A 17214-nucleotide genomic window follows, 5' to 3' on the forward strand; every position below is an offset into this window, starting at 1 on the left:
CTTTTCTACTTGAGGAAGGTTTCTTTTGTCTCAGTCACCTTTGTTAACTTAATGACAGCCGAATATAAAAATGAAATGAAATATCCCCATAAATATCCTAACCCTAACCCTAACCCTAACAACTCTTGAAATTTAAAACCTCTCCCACCCCCTCCCCCCCCCCCTTCCCATGCCTCCTCCCCCAAAGGCCTCTCCCAAGCCCTCTCCCTCCCACAGATATCCTGATGTCCCTGCTCTCCATCTTGTCTCCCGCACCCTTTATCATATGTTTTACGTGTCAGTTTGTCTTTTTGTGATCAAATGTTAGCTCTTACATAAGCCTCGATCTTGTATATGTTACGTGGTCCTCCCGGTAACTACCTGGTCTTGGTGACCCCCGGACCGTGGGAGGGACCCCGCCAGAAAGATATATGGTTTATACGCTTTCGTAACGCAATCAAGATGAATTCCGGTCAAGAAGAAACCCCACACCAAGGATCCGGAATAATCAATAATATATTCTCTGAGCAATCAACAATGCACAATCAATATTACAAAGATGTAAACTCATCTATACAAACTCTAAGATGGCCATCTTATATATTCCTCACGTGAGCCCCACTCCTGACTCCCTCCGTGGTCAATGTCTCCCACAATGTCTCTCGTCTCCGCACACGGGCGGTTGAACGAACCCCGGGCGGACGTGCTCCAAACGTGCCGTCTCGTACCGGGGACAGCTGTTGCAGCGCACCTCCTTGCCAAGCAACGGGGCAAAACCCAGCGCGGCTTCCAACGCGCGCGAGGCCCCGAAGTGCGACCCGTACGCGTCCTTGTGGACGGGGCAAAACCCAAACGCGGTTTTTCACCGCGTGCGAGGTTCGACGTGCGACCCGTACGCGGCCTTGTAGACGGGGCAGAACCCGGCGCGGTTTGCAACGCGCGCGCGGCCCAACGTGCGACCGCTTGGTTCCGTGCACGAACTCACGGGGACTTCACGTGTCAACAGGTAGTTACGCGTCCAGGTAACTCCTCTCTCGCCAAACGGGTTTCGGAACGCCGCTGTTTTCCGCGCAGCGCAAGGTCGATTCCACCTTCTGTCGTCGCGGGGCGAGGAAGAAGCATCCCCGTCCTTTTTCTCTCCTCGTGTCTTTTCTTCTTCCGTTTCCGGCCACTTCCGTTTCCGGCCACTGGTTCCGAAGGGCTCCTGACCCTCCCATCACAACAACCCTTAATATAATACACACGGATAAGCAACCTGAATGGTAATTCACATACATTCACATAAATATGTAACACTCCCCCCCTTCAAGAAAGAAAGTTTGAACCCAGCGAAAACTTTCTTTGCCGGCCAATTTGGAGAAACAAACCAGATAACTCAACCCCCCCCACATTATCAGTTCCCCCCGGGCCCAGTTATCACTTAAAAATAAAGCAACCAAATTTTCACCACAACCCCTCCAGATTACTCCCTCTGGACTAAGTACCAACAACGACATTGTCCCTGCCAAATCAAACTCCATCTCATGACCCTCTGACTTTGACCGTCCGTATCTTGGGAATGAAGGTTAAGGGTTGATCAAAGATCCAAAGTTAAGCAACTCGATAGCACTTTTTCCGGGAGGCCAAGCCGAGTATTCACTACATGGATGCCTTTAGGAACGCGGAGTTCACGGTTAGTCCGTGCAGGAAAGTTCTCTACATGGGCGCCTTGAGGAACGTGGAGTTCACGGTTAGTCCGTGCATGAAAGTTCACTACCTGGACGCCTTTAGGAACGGCGTTCACGGTTAATTCGTGTAGGAATCTTGGCTCGGCGGCTCCGCCGCCTTCAGTGCTTCCACTTCTCAGAACTTCCCTAATAATTAGGGTGGGACCACTGGTCCCTGTAGTCCCATGAATAGCGGTCTCCTTCTCGGCCACCACCAAAACTACCGCCCAGTTGTCTTCTCCTGTAGACCTCTCGACGCCTACGAAATGCCTTCCCTACTGTTATGGTCCGACCCTCCAAATCCTTGCCATTCCAATCCTTCTCTGCCTCTCTGGCGTCTTTTGTGCTGGCAAACGTGACAAAGCCGAACCCTCTTGACTGTTGCGTTTCCCAGTCTCTTACCAACCGCACTTCCACCAGCGGCCCATATCTGTTGAAGACAGAGGTCAGAACCTCTTCCTCTGTTTTGAAGTTCAGTCCCCCTACAAATAGCTTGGCACTTTTGTCGCCATCCCGAGCTGGTGTGGCGTTATTTTCCCTGCTGGGCTCTTTACCAACCCTCAGGTTACCATAAACTTGACCCCCGGCCAAATCATTCCCGATAACCACAGATACACCCTCTACAGGAAGCGTGGCTTGTAAACCGACGGTGACCGGTCCTGACACCAAATCGGACTCCAAATGGATGACATGAAGGGGAGCACTAACACCGCCCCCGATCCCCTGTAAACGAACACTATCCCCCGTTGCCGTCTCCTCGGACCATGGCAAAATGCCTTCAAGCATTAAAGATTGATGTGCCCCTGTGTCCCTCAATATCCTAACCGGTTTCCGGTTAGTCGAGGCTCCATCCCGTGACACAAACCCCTCTGAAATAAATGGTTGGTAACCCTTTTGATGGCGATTTCTCACAATGGCCATTGCGTTTGGAGTCGTAGTAGTCGGACTCCGCTCTGGGTCTTCGCTTTTCATGCGGTAACAACTGGACATCAAGTGTCCAGGTTTCTTGCAAAAAGCGCAAGTAGGCCCGGAGGAAAAACTCGTGGTCTGCCTCGGGCCCCCCGAACTATAAGTTTGTCTTGGGCCCTCATCCCTCCGATTTCGAACCGGTGGGGTATCATAGTTGTCCCCATAATCCTCTCGAGGCCGCCGCCATGTATGGTCGTTCTCCGCACCTGCTGTTCCCCACCTCCCCTGCGGAGATCTAGGCGAGGAGTTAGGTTCGTGGACCCCTATTCGGTGGGTTAAGGCATAATCATCTGCCATGGTGGCTGCGTCCCACAACTTTGGTACCTTCTTTTCCTGCAGGTACACTTTGATGTCCTCGTGGACACACTGCTGGAATTCCTCCACCAGGATCAAGTCCCGCAATTTCTTGAAGTCTTTCCCGACTCCTTTTGACTCACACCACCGATCAAACATGTTTTCTTTCACTCTGGCAAACTCCACATGGGTCTCACTCTCCCTCTTCCTGGCATTCCTGAATTTTTGCCTGTAAGCTTCCGGAACCAACTCATAGGCCTTGAGGATGTGCTTCTTCAGTACCTCATAATCTGCACATTGGTCCATTGGTAGTGCCGAATAAATTTCCTGAGCTTTCCCCACCAGCACACTTTGCACGAGTATGGTCCAAGCCTCCTCCGGCCAGTTTAATTGTCGAGCCACTTTCTCAAAGTGTGGAAAAAATTTCGCGACTTCTTTTTCACTGAACGGTGGAACCAGCCTCACATGTCTGCCCACATCCCAGGTTTTCTGGTTAGGTGTCGACCCCGTCAGCAAGGGTGGTGCCTCTCCCCGTTCTCTCATTAACTCCAGCTCCTTGAATTTGATTTCTTGCTGAAGCTCCATGTCACGTTCCTTTAATTCCCTTTCCGCTTTTCTCTCCTCTGCTTTTCTCCCTTCTAACCTTTCCTGGAGTTCTCGTTCCACTCTCCTTTCCTCTGCTTGTTTCTCTTCTCTCCTCGCTTCTGCTTTCCTTTCTTCTTCTGCTAACCTTTCCTGGAGTTCTCGTTCCACTCTCCTTTCCTCTGCTTGTTTCTCTTCTCTCCTCGCTTCTGCTTTCCTTTCTTCTTCTGCTCTTTCCTTTTCTGCTTTCCTTTCTTCTTCTTTTAACCTTTCCTGGAGTTCTCGTTCCACTCTCCTTTCCTCTGCTTGCTTCTCTTCTCTCCTCTCTTCTGCTTTCCTTTCTTCTTCTGCTCTTTCCTTTTCTGCTTTCCTTTCTTCTTCTGCTCTTTCCTTTTCTGCTTTCCTTTCTTCTTCTGCTCTTTCCTTTTCTGCTTTCCTTTCTTCTTCTGCTCTTTCCTTTTCTGCTTTCCTTTCTTCTTCTGCTCTTTCCTTTTCTGCTTTCCTTTCTTCTTCTTTAATCCGTTCCTGGCTCCGTAACTGCAACTCCAGTTTCCGGAGCTCAACGTCTTCTGGTTCTTCGGGTAGCCACTCCCAGGCTAACTCGTCCCATTTTCCTAATCCCACCATAGATTGTATCACCGTGGCCTGCAACTCTGCCTTCCTCAAATTAGTTCGGACCTCCAAGTTAAAATGTTTGGCCAATTTCAAGAGGTCCGACTTTAGCAACGCTCGGAACTGTGCCTCACTCGGTGTTACCCCAAAGTTCTGTGCCACAAACGCCATGGTGCCTATCGTTAACACCTGTTAACCTTCACCCAAGACTTTACCCCAATTTCTCAAAAAAAAAATTGACCAATTAATAATTAATTAATAAATTTTAATTAATAAAAAATATTATTATTTTATTATTTTATACAATTTTAAATCCCGGACGTAGACCCAATTGCGAAACCGCAAATCGTAATTTGGACGAGCCCCCAATTCTGTTACGTGGTCCTCCCGGTAACTACCTGGTCTTGGTGACCCCCGGACCGTGGGAGGGACCCCGCCAGAAAGATATATGGTTTATACGCTTTCGTAACGCAATCAAGATGAATTCCGGTCAAGAAGAAACCCCACACCAAGGATCCGGAATAATCAATAATATATTCTCTGAGCAATCAACAATGCACAATCAATATTACAAAGATGTAAACTCATCTATACAAACTCTAAGATGGCCATCTTATATATTCCTCACGTGAGCCCCACTCCTGACTCGCTCCGTGGTCAATGTCTCCCACAATGTCTCTCGTCTCCGCACACGGGCGGTTGAACGAACCCCGGGCGGACGTGCTCCAAACGTGCCGTCTCGTACCGGGGACAGCTGTTGCAGCGCACCTCCTTGCCAAGCAACGGGGCAAAACCCAGCGCGGCTTCCAACGCGCGCGAGGCCCCGAAGTGCGACCCGTACGCGTCCTTGTGGACGGGGCAAAACCCAAACGCGGTTTTTCACCGCGTGCGAGGTTCGACGTGCGACCCGTACGCGGCCTTGTAGACGGGGCAGAACCCGGCGCGGTTTGCAACGCGCGCGCGGCCCAACGTGCGACCGCTTGGTTCCGTGCACGAACTCACGGGGACTTCACGTGTCAACAGGTAGTTACGCGTCCAGGTAACTCCTCTCTCGCCAAACGGGTTTCGGAACGCCGCTGTTTTCCGCGCAGCGCAAGGTCGATTCCACCTTCTGTCGTCGAGGGGCGAGGAAGAAGCATCCCCGTCCTTTTTCTCTCCTCGTGTCTTTTCTTCTTCCGTTTCCGGCCACTTCCGTTTCCGGCCACTGGTTCCGAAGGGCTCCTGACCCTCCCATCACAACAACCCTTTATATAATACACACGGATAAGCAACCTGAATGGTAATTCACATACATTCACATAAATATGTAACATATACAAAAAAAAAAAATTTGATTGAATAAAAAGATGACATCGCTTAAGAGGGAAGATATTAGGAGGTTTGTTTGAGGAGTATGGTGGGGAAATGGAAGCTAGATTTGAAAGAGATAGGAGTACCGTATGAAGATGACAAGGGCAATGCTTTGTATATACTGATTCGAACAATTCCTGCATTGGTAGATGAGACAACTTGATATTTTCCCATAAAAAGATGCAGGCTATGTGTAAACATTACCGAAGTTACTTTCCATAAAACAGGAAATGCTTTTCATGAATGCACAAATTGCTCTACTCTAAAAGAAAGGGAACTACCATATAAAAGACAATGTCTGTTTATGTGTTTTTACAGACTAGCAGAAGTACCTGGCGTTGCCGGGCAGGGCAGGGCAGGGGAGGAGAGGGGGAAGGGGGAGGGGAGGGGAGGGGGGAAGGGGAGCAGTCAGAAGTGGAAGCTCTTTTACGGAGAATTTATATCTTAAAGGGGAGGGGAGGAGGGGGAGGGTGGAAGGAGGAGGGAAGGGTGGGGTGAGGAGGAAGGGGAGCAGTCAGAAGTGGAAGCTCTTTGACAGAGAATTTATATCTTAAAGGGGAGGGGGAAGGGGAGAGGAGGGGGGGAGCGGGAGGGAAGGGGAGGGGAGGGGAGGGGGGTGGCAGGGGAGGAAGGGGAGGAAGGGGAGTGGCTCATGTTTCTGAGTGAATGCGGCTCACGTTTCTGAGTTAAGTGTGATGCCGATTAGGAAGAAGAAGAAGCCATACTACCAAATTCGTACACTTCTTGAATAGTTTGATATATTTGTATTCAAATGTCTGGTAATTGTTTTGTATTTATTTATGCGAATGTGTACATGTATATAACTGTCATTCATTTAAAAAGGCTTCGGCACTATGGAGCGATTTTTATTTTTTTTATTTTTTTTTAACTAAAAAAAAAACGAACTTTTTTTATTCTATTTTTTTTTCTTTTTTTGCTTAAAACACTCCCAGGCACTCACTGATGAACCTCTGAAAGTTTGATGAAGATCCGTTCAGCCATCTCTAAATAAAACGCGGACACACACAGACAACTCGCGTTTATATATATATATATATATATATATATATATATATATATATAAATAAATAAATAAATCGAGATTTAAATTTAATTCAAAAATTGAACCAGACGTCTATTCTCTTTCAAACATTCAAACCGATAGAGGTAGTTATTTATCACAGCATCTGTAGAATTTTCACCCTTTTACTCCACTCCGTTTCGCTGTTATTTGGTGCAGCACAAAGTCAACTGAGCTTTATAGATATTTAGATGTCTGTCTCCCTTCATAAGGGTAGGATTTAAAGGCCAATCTTTTAACACGAATGTGTGTTAACTACAGTCTATTTTTTAGGATAAAACAAACTCGAAAACATTTTCCATAAAAGAGGAATTATGTCTCTTCTATTGGAATTGTAGATGGTGGCTTGAAAACCAAGCCTCAAGGGCGGTGTACAGAGATGTTTTTTAAAATAACAATAAATACAAGGCATCGGGAGGTGGAATTTTCTGCACATGATGTGCAATGTGTGCAGAGTAAAATGAGTGTTCATTTATGTCCCTAGGATGACCATAAATAAAGAAGATATAAGCACATCTGACACTAGGCTGAGGCTTCAGACTTTGGCATGCTCACGAAATTGTATCGTTGATTAAACTGTTCCAGCCCATAATTTTTGACAGACTTTTATACCCGTATATATAGTATCCAATAAAAGTTTTGACAGACTTATATACTAGTATTTATATTGTAGCCAATAAAAGTGCAAGTAAGTTGTTTTCATAAACTCGAAACATTTTCCTGTTTGTATGAACAGCTATGAGTCATTATTTTGCAAATAAGGGGTCATTGTTTGGCATTTAAGCACAAACCCAAATTATTTAAGCACATTTAAGCACAAATTTAAGCACATGCCAGTTGTGTTCTTGATTAATATAATTATAAAAGAGTGTAACAAAAGTATTCTACCAAGAAAATGCATTTTTACAGGGATTCAATAAATGATTTGTTCTGCTGGTTGCATCATTGCCTTAGAGGCGTGGCTAATACAATAATACAGTGCTCCTATAGATTAAAGCAGGAATTTAGAATTTGGGCAAACTACTGGTATACACAGACCTTGTGGTGTCATGGTTAGAGCCTCTGCTCTGAGTCTGCAGGGAGGTTGGTGGTTCAAACCCGAGTCATACCAAAGACTTCAAAAATGGTATGTCCTTCCTTGCTCACACTTGGCATTTAAAAAGATAGAGCACGGACAGACAATGCTGGGAAGGCAATGGCAAACCACCCAGTATAACCCTAGCCAAGGAACTGCTTTGGCAGCAGCAATGCTCTAACGAGTTGTTTGTACATCAAAAAAATGGCCTCAGATATTTATTATCCTGAAAAGATTTCTAGCGGATAGAGGAGCCAGCTTAACATCGCCTGCGAATGTCTCCTCTCGTTGATGCAATGCCTCGTCTGCAGAGCACCAAGATGCCAGTTTAAAATCAGGCCAGCATTCAAATCAAGAATATTCAGTTGAAACACAAGTCGGTTCAGCTATTAAAGTATGAAACCCTAGGCACACCTGAGCTCCTCACCACATACAAGGCTTTCATCCGCAGCTCAATGGAATACTGTTCTCCCCTATGGGCTGGTGCTCCTGCCTCACACCTGGCTCGGCTTCACGCTGTTGAATCTAAAGCTTTCAGAATCATTGGAATCTCCCGCGATGAAGCTATCTCTGAGGGCCTTTCACTCACTCACCGCAGGCAGGTAGGTGGCCTTTCTGTCTTCTACCGACTCCTCTCCGGCCTTGCTCCACCAGCTCTCTCTGTGCTCTGTCCCCCAAATATTCCTACAGGTCGCACAAGATCTGCCAGCCACCCTCTGATGGTTAAACTGCCGAAATCTCGGCTCTCTGCTCACCTTCACTCTTTCATTCCTCTTTTCTCCCGCCTCTGGAACAAACTCCCACACTCACTTCAATCACACTCCTCCCTCCAGGTCTTCAAAACAGCTGTTCACCACCATCTCTTATCTTCCCCCATCCAAAACCTTGATCTTTTCTACCCCCACTAATTCACCCCAGATCCACCTTGTTTGAAATTCCAACTTCTTTCCTGGAAGTCTTGGCAGTGTCCATATGTTTTATACCTCTCCCACCCCCCCCCCCTTCCCATGCCTCCCCCCCAAAGCCCTCTCCCTCCCACAGTTCTCTCGATGTCTCCATGTCTCTCGGTCCCTGCTCTCAAATGTTGTGTTTGTGTCCTTCCCCCTCTCTACCCATCTTGTCTACCGCTCCCGATGTTATTTGTTTTGTGTGTCTGTTTGTCTTTCTGTTTGATTAATGTTCGCTCTTTCACGAGCCTCGATCTTGTATACAAAAAACAAACAAAAAAAAAAAAACATCATACAAAGAAAAATCCCGAGAGCTCTGGTGACTCACATTCAGAAATTTAGCAACGAAGCTTTCGCATCAACTTCACTGAGATAAAAATTGTGACCCAGTTATCTTTTGTTTCATTTTTGTTGTTTGTTTTCCACATCCAGTAAAATATTTTGCAATCATAAATATGTGTGGAAGTTAGGAGAGGAAAGATTGGTGCTATTAAATATCAATTCCCTTATAACTCTATTCACCAGGATTTAGAACAACCAAAGGCTTGTAATTATATGAATATGAAACTAATCTCATGCAGCCATGAAGTATCTATGCGCATCTTTGCGTAAAAAAGAGATGTCAATAATTGCTGCAAGACATTACCAAGACAGGAAATGTGCCATGCAAGCTGAAATAAACAGTTACCTCTAATTTTCATCACACTTCTTGACATTTGGATTCATTTCCTCATTTCATCATTTGTCATAAAGCATCACTTAAAATCCTCAATATTCAATGCTCTTTCTTCTACCAATATGAAAGCCCTCAAATTAACCATACAACTAGCCACACTCCTGAGATGACAAACATGGCACAAAACTCGATCCTCCTGTTAATCCCCATGGATTTGGCTTGCAGGTTCGGTCTATCACGCTTGAGCAAAGACCTGCAAAACTCCACTGGGATCAGCTTTCTATTTATGGCAGCAATGAGACAGAGGCATGCAAAGCTCCATGCATCTTTTATCCTACAAAACCCCCCAAGCGAGCCTACCATATGACATCCAGGAATGTGAAACTATGGTGGGACAAAAAGAGAGAACATACATGTAATTCGATAACGTCTCCATATATATATATTTTTTTATTGCATCAATTATTATGATGCATCATTATCAAGAATTCTCATGGATGTATGGCTTTGTGCTACAAGCAAATTTTACAGTCATCCTCATAAAAGCACCTCGACTTGCACAAGAGATTCACTCATGCAAGAACAATTGAAGCAACAATATCAGCAGGTTTACCTCTTATATTCCTTGTGTGTTCAACTGAAAAAGAGAGTTTTCAAAGGTCAGCGGTGAACCTCAATTTTCTCTCTTTAATATGTTTTCCCATCCAACTCTCTTTTAAGAGCAGACCACCTCATTTTAAATATATTCTTCCCCAAAATGGTCAACCTTGTTATTATGAGTGCATAAACTTTTATTACAGCATCATTGCAAGCATTCGTATTCTGAGAATTACTAAAAATCTTGCAGGGTCAGCACAACATTTGTTTCCTGGTCAATGGTTTTTTAAAAAGACCTCAAGCTAGGTATGTTTAATTGTTTAAAGGATGAAATGCATCTAGAATGACTAAACGTATTATGGTACACAAAATAATTCCCCACCAGGCTATAAATGTGTGGGTAGTGAACGAGTGAAACAGTGGAAGTATACTAACAGTTGATCGAAACAGTGGATCAGTGGATCGACAGAACGTTCATCAAAGAATGCTAACCACCATGGGAAGCAAGCAGAAGCTGACATTTCAGACGTTGGTCCTTCGTCTGAGCAAAAGAGCCTATCAAACGAACATAACCTCCATGAGCAACACCTGCTCACTCTTCATTCTAGTAAAATAGTTATTCAAGGAAAGCTCTGCGATTACGTAGTCCAGACCAGACAATATTGTAAACTGAAGTTGTTTTAAAACAATATTGTCGGGATAAAAAAAGACAGTATATCCATTCATTCACTCATCCTGTACATGTGTGTGAGTGACAAAGTATTGCAAATAGTTCCGCAAATTAAAAGTGGAGATAAATGTTAAAGCGATCACTTAAAACATCATTAACAGGAAACATCCCACATGTGTGTACTTCTTGGCAAAACACCTGCCCACAATAGACTCCCAACAGATTATCCAGCTGTTTAATTATGAATTATATATTTTATTTGTGGGTTTCTGGCAGTGGGTTCATAGCTCGATTTAAATTTATGTGAAAAGCATTAACTAAATATGTCACAAGAACTTGATTCTGGGATTATTTTGAAAGAACTACTGTTACGGATTCGGCACTTATTATTATTATTGCTCTTATTATTATTGTGGGTTCTAAGTATTATGGGTATTGTTGTTTAAGGGAAATGGTTATTGTGGTTAAAAGGTTAAAAGCGCTCAGGGTAAAAATGAGACAGGAAATCGGATCGTGACCCGGAAGAAAAAGAGTGAGGAAGAAGAAGACGTCAGGACAGAAAAAGACGTGCCTTGAAGCTCTGTACGGAGCGTGGTTGAGCGAACGTCACGAGTGGACTTTGAGTCCTTGAAAGGAAGTTCGAGCGATAGGTGATATCGCCGGAGTATTGTTGTGGAGCCTGCGTAAACGGGTATCGGCATTGTGATTCCGGAGAATCCTTGCCTAGAAGCTCTGGCTCGAGTGAGGGCCGTTCGCCATTTCGCCCCGCGCGCTACCTCCCTCGGAAAAGGTTTTTGTCGTGTCGGTTGGGCTTATCCTCCGGTGGTTTGCCAGGGATGGCTGTGCAACAAAGCGGCGTCTGAAGATTGCCCTGTGGTTCGCTGAGTGAACGGCAAATGTGTACGCGCGCGTCTTTGGAGATTTCCCTTTCTACCGCGAGTGCTGGGTGTTGGACCACGTGACTTCTGTGTCGCTTCGACCATCTACGCCTCGGTTGCTCTTGATCGGACATTGTTCCAACGATCGCCGGATCGCATCAACTATGCCTTGGAGGGTTATAGAGACATTGAGGAGGGCTCGGTTCCATTTCCTGGGAGTGCCGTGAGTTTGGGGTTACGTGACTAGATAAAGTGGTACCATCTTAAGATTTGATTGTCGGGTTGATTGCCCCCATTGTTGTATGGTTCTTTTTGTGTGCTTTTAATATAATATTTGTTCATTGACAACCAAGGGTGTGGTTTCCTTATTGATTTGGATTGTTTCCTTTGATGGATTCATGGATGGTTTCATTAGTGATTGATTGCGACACGGAATAACATATATATCTTTCTGCCGGGGTTCCTCTCGGGGTTCGGAGGTTACCGAGACCAGGGGATTGCAGAGGACCCTGTAACACTACCTATTTCTTATTTTCAGCAGATCACCATATAATTTTTTTTTTTTTGTGTGAATACAGAATCGAGGCTCGTGTAAGAGCTAAAAACAGTTCTAAAAGAGCTAAAAACAGAGTAAAGTTCTGATGAATGTGATGAAACATTGATGTTTCTGAGTAAAGAAGGAAAAACATTGAGTGAAATAGGTCACATCACTTAATTTTCAAGGTGTGGCATCCAAAGCACAATCAACAAGTACAGATAAAACATCATCTATAATTGACAAACCCAGGAATGGAAGATCAAAAAAGTTGCCTAACAAGGATGAGGAAACTTGCAGATCATATCCTTAAGGAATAGAAAGAAGACAAGCGTTGAATTGACAACAGAACGGCAGAAGGATCAGGTGTCATTGTCCATCCATCAACAGTATAAAGGTCACTTTTGAATTGTGGACTTAAAGGATGTGCTGCATTTCGAAGACCTCTGTGAGGAAAGCGAAACAAGACTAATCGGCTAAAATATGAACAAGAACACAGGAATTGGACGATGGAACAATGGTCAAAAGTGCTTTGGGCAGACGAGTCAAAGTTGCAGTTCTTTGGATCGAAACGAAGACAGTATGTGAGATGACAAAAACTGAAACTTATTTTGTCATGCTTGAAGACATCAACTAAGCATGGAGGAAGTTCAATTCACGTTTGGAGGTGCATAATCTCAAGCGGTGTTGGAAGATTGCTGCTCATTGAGGGTCAATTGACCACAGCAAGGAACAAACAATAATACCATCACTTATATGGTATTAATGTTTGTACCTTGCTACAAACTTAATCTTACAACAAGATAACAATCCAAACCAATCAGCTGGAAAAACTAAAACTTATTTGCAAAGGGAAGAGGAAGCTGGACTCCTTCAATGCATGGAATGGCCTCCTCAAAGCCCAGATCTCAAAATCATTGAAGCTGCATTGACTATTTGGATAACGAAAAAGTAAAGAATCCCAGCAACTTAGATGATCTATGGAAGGTCTTGAAAGAAGTGTGGAACACCATTCCACAAGGGCACAAAATTATTTTAAAGTTTCCCGAGAATAATCTCAATGGTTTTGTAGGAAAAGAGTGGACATGCCTGCTTATTAGTTTACATCAAAGTCTATTGTTTCTAAATTTGGTTATTCAAATAAGATTTTCTTTTTCATAAAGGGGTATTTTCATTGGACACAAAGTTTTAGTTTCTTATGGATCAGAATTGAAAAATGCAAAATGTCTAAGACTTTTCTCCTGCAGTGCATATATTTGTTGCTAAAAATTTGTGCAATTATACTGCTCACTCAGAGCAAATTACAAAGGAAGTGACACCAATGTTTCAATGTTGGTTGAAGCATTAGAGACTATGTCCAACAAAGACACATATGTTGTTAAACAGAGGTGCATCATTAAGTTCCCTGTGAAGGAGAACAAAAGATGAACTAGGACGGCACTCGGTAGAGCGCATACCTCTGCCAGGCTGAACAATTTACATTTTTATCCCATTGATAGGGCGGATCTGGATTCGGACCTGAACCAAAATCAAATCCGTTTGTTCTTGTCACCTAACCAACTCATCCATAAAGTTTTGGCATAACCCATACACAATTTTTGCAATATCATGCTCTTTATCGTTTTGACCCTATCTCTCAATGGTAAAGACTCATTTAATTGTTTTTAAATTTCGTATCCGGAGCCGGATTCTGATCTTCACCAAAATCAAATGAATTCGTCCTTGTCATACACCTAATATGCCCACCGAGTTCTGTCTGAATTATCCACAACCTTTTGAGATATCCTGCTCACAGACAGACAAAAAACAAACTGACAGGGGTGAAAACATAACCTCCGCCAACCATAGGTGGCGGAGGTAAAAAGGATAATGTCGACTACTGGCTCCCAATAGCCAGTAGTACATCTTGTGTTTTTTAACTGGTTACTTTTAGAGAACCCAGCCTCCAGGTGGCTGGAGATTATGCATTACTTTCTGAATTAAGTATGGTCTCTATATTTTAAAAACACTCTATAGATTTTTGTGCGGTGTGTGTGTCTAAAGGGTTCTAATGGGTCTGCAGGTCCAACGTGTCTCAGGGATGTTGAGGTCTGAAGGGTCTATAAGGATCTATAATGGTCTCAAATGGTCTAAAATGGTCTTAAGGGGTATAAAGCTCCACAGCATATTTTCCAATAGTAGTTCAGGTGTAATTCGTATCAAGGTCGAAGGGTCAAGGGGTCTAAATAATATAAATGTATTCAGGAATCCAAGTGGTCTGAATGGTCTTAAAAGGTCGAAAAGGATCTAAAGTGTCGAAATGGGTCGAAAGGGTCAAGGCATTTAAGTGGTATAAAGTGTCAAGAGGTCGAAGCGGTCTAAATGGTCAAGGTATCTAAGTGGTCTAAACTCTAAAGGGTCTTCAAAGGTCCAAAGGGTCTAAAATGTCTAAAGGGTCTAAAAGTCAAAAGGGTATGTTCCAACAGTAGTTACAGGTTTAAAGGGTCCAACAGAGTCTATTTTGCCTTAGGTGTCTTAGCGGTCTAAGGGTTCTAAAGGGTCTATCATAGTCTATAGGGCTTTAAGGGTCTTAAAAGTCTGAGGTTCTAAAAAAATCTAATAGGGTTTTATTGGTTTTGATGGGTCTTGTGGTCTTCAGGGTATATAGGTTTGAATGGTCCTCATGGGGTATATGAGGTCTAAGGGGGTCTAAAAGGACTGATGGGGAATATAGGGTGTTAGGGTTTTAACAAGGTCTATATAATCTACAAAGTCTTAGGGGCCTTAAGTGTCGAATGGTGATAGAGGCTCCAAAGTGTGTTAGGGGTCTTAAGGGTCTTTGGGGAGTCTTAGCAGTTTCTAGGAAATTTGGCATCCAAAGGGCATAAAGGGTCGAAAGAGTCAACGTGGTCTAAGTGGTCCATAACGTCAAATGATCTAAGTGATCTAAGAGGGTCGAAAGGGTCTAAGGAATCTGAAAGTCTAAAGGGTATGCTTGAACAGTAGTTACAGTTACAGGCCAAAATGATCTAAGGGGTCAACATGGTCTAAGCCCTAAGGGGTTGAAAGGTCTTCAGGAGTCAAAGGGGTCTAAAACGTCTTAAATTGTCTAAAACGGTCTTAAAAAGAAAAAAGGTCTAGACTAAAGGGTGTAAAGGTTGAAAGGGTCTTAAAAAGTCAAAAGGGTCTAAAAATGGTCTAAAGGGGTTTAACGGGTCAAAGGGTCCTTCTGTGTCCTTCTCTTCTCTCCTGACAAGGTGGAGAAGTTTTTGTCAAACCTCGACACTGATTCTGCAACTGGACCAGACGGCATCAGCCCACGGTCCTAAAAGCCTGCTCTGCTGCTCTATCTCACCCTCTCTCTGTTCTTTTCACCCTCTCTTTTGCTCAAGGTCATCTGCCAGCATCTTGGAAATCAGCAAACATTACCACTTTACTCAAAAAAGGTGCAAAAACAGATCCTTGCAACTACAGACCAATCAGCCTGCTCCCAATTATCAGCAAAGTCATTGAATCCATCATTGCTTCAGATATCAAATCCTTCCTCTTCTCCAATGGCTTGATCTCTGATCATCAATTTGGATTCAGACCAGGTCATTCTACTCTGGACATGTTGCTTCTGCTGTCTCAACAATGGATGGAGGTCCTCAATGCGAAACAGGAAATCAGAGCTGTCTCCCTTGACATATCACGTGCCTTCGATACGGTCTGGCACCCAGCTCTGGTCACCAAACTCTCCTCCTATGGTATCCATGGAAATCTCAACGTATGGCTTGCGGACTTCCTCTCTGGTCGTAGTCAACGTGTGGCCCTGAATGGATTTCTATTATCTCCCGTTCCTGTTCTGGCTGGAGTTCCCCAAGGTAGTGTTCTGGGCCGTGTGCTATTTCTGGTCTTCATCAATGATCTCTCCGACTCTCCGCAAAATCCTCTCTATCTCTTTGCTGATGACTCCACTCTCTGCTGCTCCATTCCTCATCCCTCAGATCGGCAGTCTGCAGTCTGCAGCCTCCTCACTCTCTGCAGACCTGGACAAAATCACAGACTGGGCAAACAAGTGGAACATGTCTTTCAATCCTGATAAATCTCACACTCTTACTATGTCTTTCCGAAAAGACCGACTGGAAAACACTCCCATCTACTTTCTCAACAATCCTCTCCAAGAAGTTCTGTCACTCATACTTTTGGGTCTCACTATCTGCCATGATCTTTCTCGGGAAAATCACATTTCCAAGCTGGCCTCCAAAGCCGCATTGAGGAATTTCGCATTGAGGAATGGGCATCTTCCGTCGTGCGAAGTCCTTCCTTGGCACACCTGAGCTCCTCACCACATACAAGGCTTTCATCCGCAGCTCAAAGGAATACTGTTCCCCCCTCTGGGCCAGTGCTCTTGCCTCACACCTAGCTCTGCTTCACGCTGTTGAAACCAAAGCTTTCAGAATCATTGGAATCTCCTGCGATGAAGCTAACTCCGAGGGCCGCTCACTCACTCACTCACCGCAGGCAGGTTGGTGGTCTTTCTGTCTTCTACCGACTCCTCTCCAGCCTTGCTCCCCCAGCTCTCTCTGTGCTCTGTCCCACAAATATTCCTACAGGTCGCACAAGATATGCCAGCAAGCCTTTTATGGTTAAACTGCCAAAATCTAGGCTCTCTGCTCACCTTTCCTCTTTCATTCCCCTTTTCTCCCACCTCTGGAACAAACTCCCCCACTCCCTTCAATCCCACTCCTCCCTCCAGGTCTTTAAAACAGCTGTTCACCACCATCTCTTGTCTTCCCCCATCCAAAACATTGATCTTTTCTACCCCTGCTAATTCACCCCAGATACACTTTTTTGAAATTCCAACTTCTTTCCTGGAAGTCCTTGCAGTGTCCATATGTTTTATACCTCTCCCACCTCCCCCCAAGCCCTCTCCCTCCCACAGTTCTCTCGATGTCCTTGCTCTCAAATGTTGTGTTTGTGTCCTTCCCCCTCTCTCCCCTTCTTGTCTACCACTCCCCTTATTTTGTGTTTTTTTGTGTCGGTTTGACTTTTTGTGTGATTAATGTTAGCTCTTTGATGAGCCTCGATGTTGTATACAAGAAAAAAAGAAAAAGAAAAAAAAAAGGGGGTCTAAAAGGTGTAAGAGCTCTAAAGGTCTACACGTCTAAAAAGTATGATCCATTAGTCTGTAATTAATAGTGAAGTAAAGGTCTAATTAATAAGTAATTAATAGACATACTCACTGTCAGTGTCCAACTCACGTTCAAATATTATGGAATTAATAGACATACTCAGATGGGTT

General features: G+C 44.2%; 1 protein-coding gene across 2 annotated transcripts in view; it reads right to left on the reverse strand.

Moving 5' to 3' along the window:
* Window positions 1–17214, reverse strand: part of LOC137431744 (voltage-gated inwardly rectifying potassium channel KCNH7) — a 559296-nt gene that overhangs the window by 229058 nt on the left and 313024 nt on the right. The window contains exons 5-6 of one of the 2 annotated variants that reach the window (XM_078782420.1): window positions 9885–9908; window positions 9632–9655 (exon numbers count right to left, since the gene is read on the reverse strand). The exons of the other annotated variant lie outside the window; for it this stretch is intronic. Of the exons in view, the coding sequence (XP_078638546.1) occupies window positions 9632–9655; window positions 9885–9908 (48 nt within the window). The remainder of the gene's footprint in view (window positions 1–9631; window positions 9656–9884; window positions 9909–17214) is intronic. 2 annotated transcript variants of the gene reach the window in all.

The sequence above is a fragment of the Myxine glutinosa genome, chromosome 7, assembly GCF_964187855.1.
Source record: "Myxine glutinosa chromosome 7, kmMyxGlut1.1, whole genome shotgun sequence".
Classification (NCBI taxonomy): Eukaryota; Metazoa; Chordata; class Myxini; order Myxiniformes; family Myxinidae; genus Myxine; species Myxine glutinosa.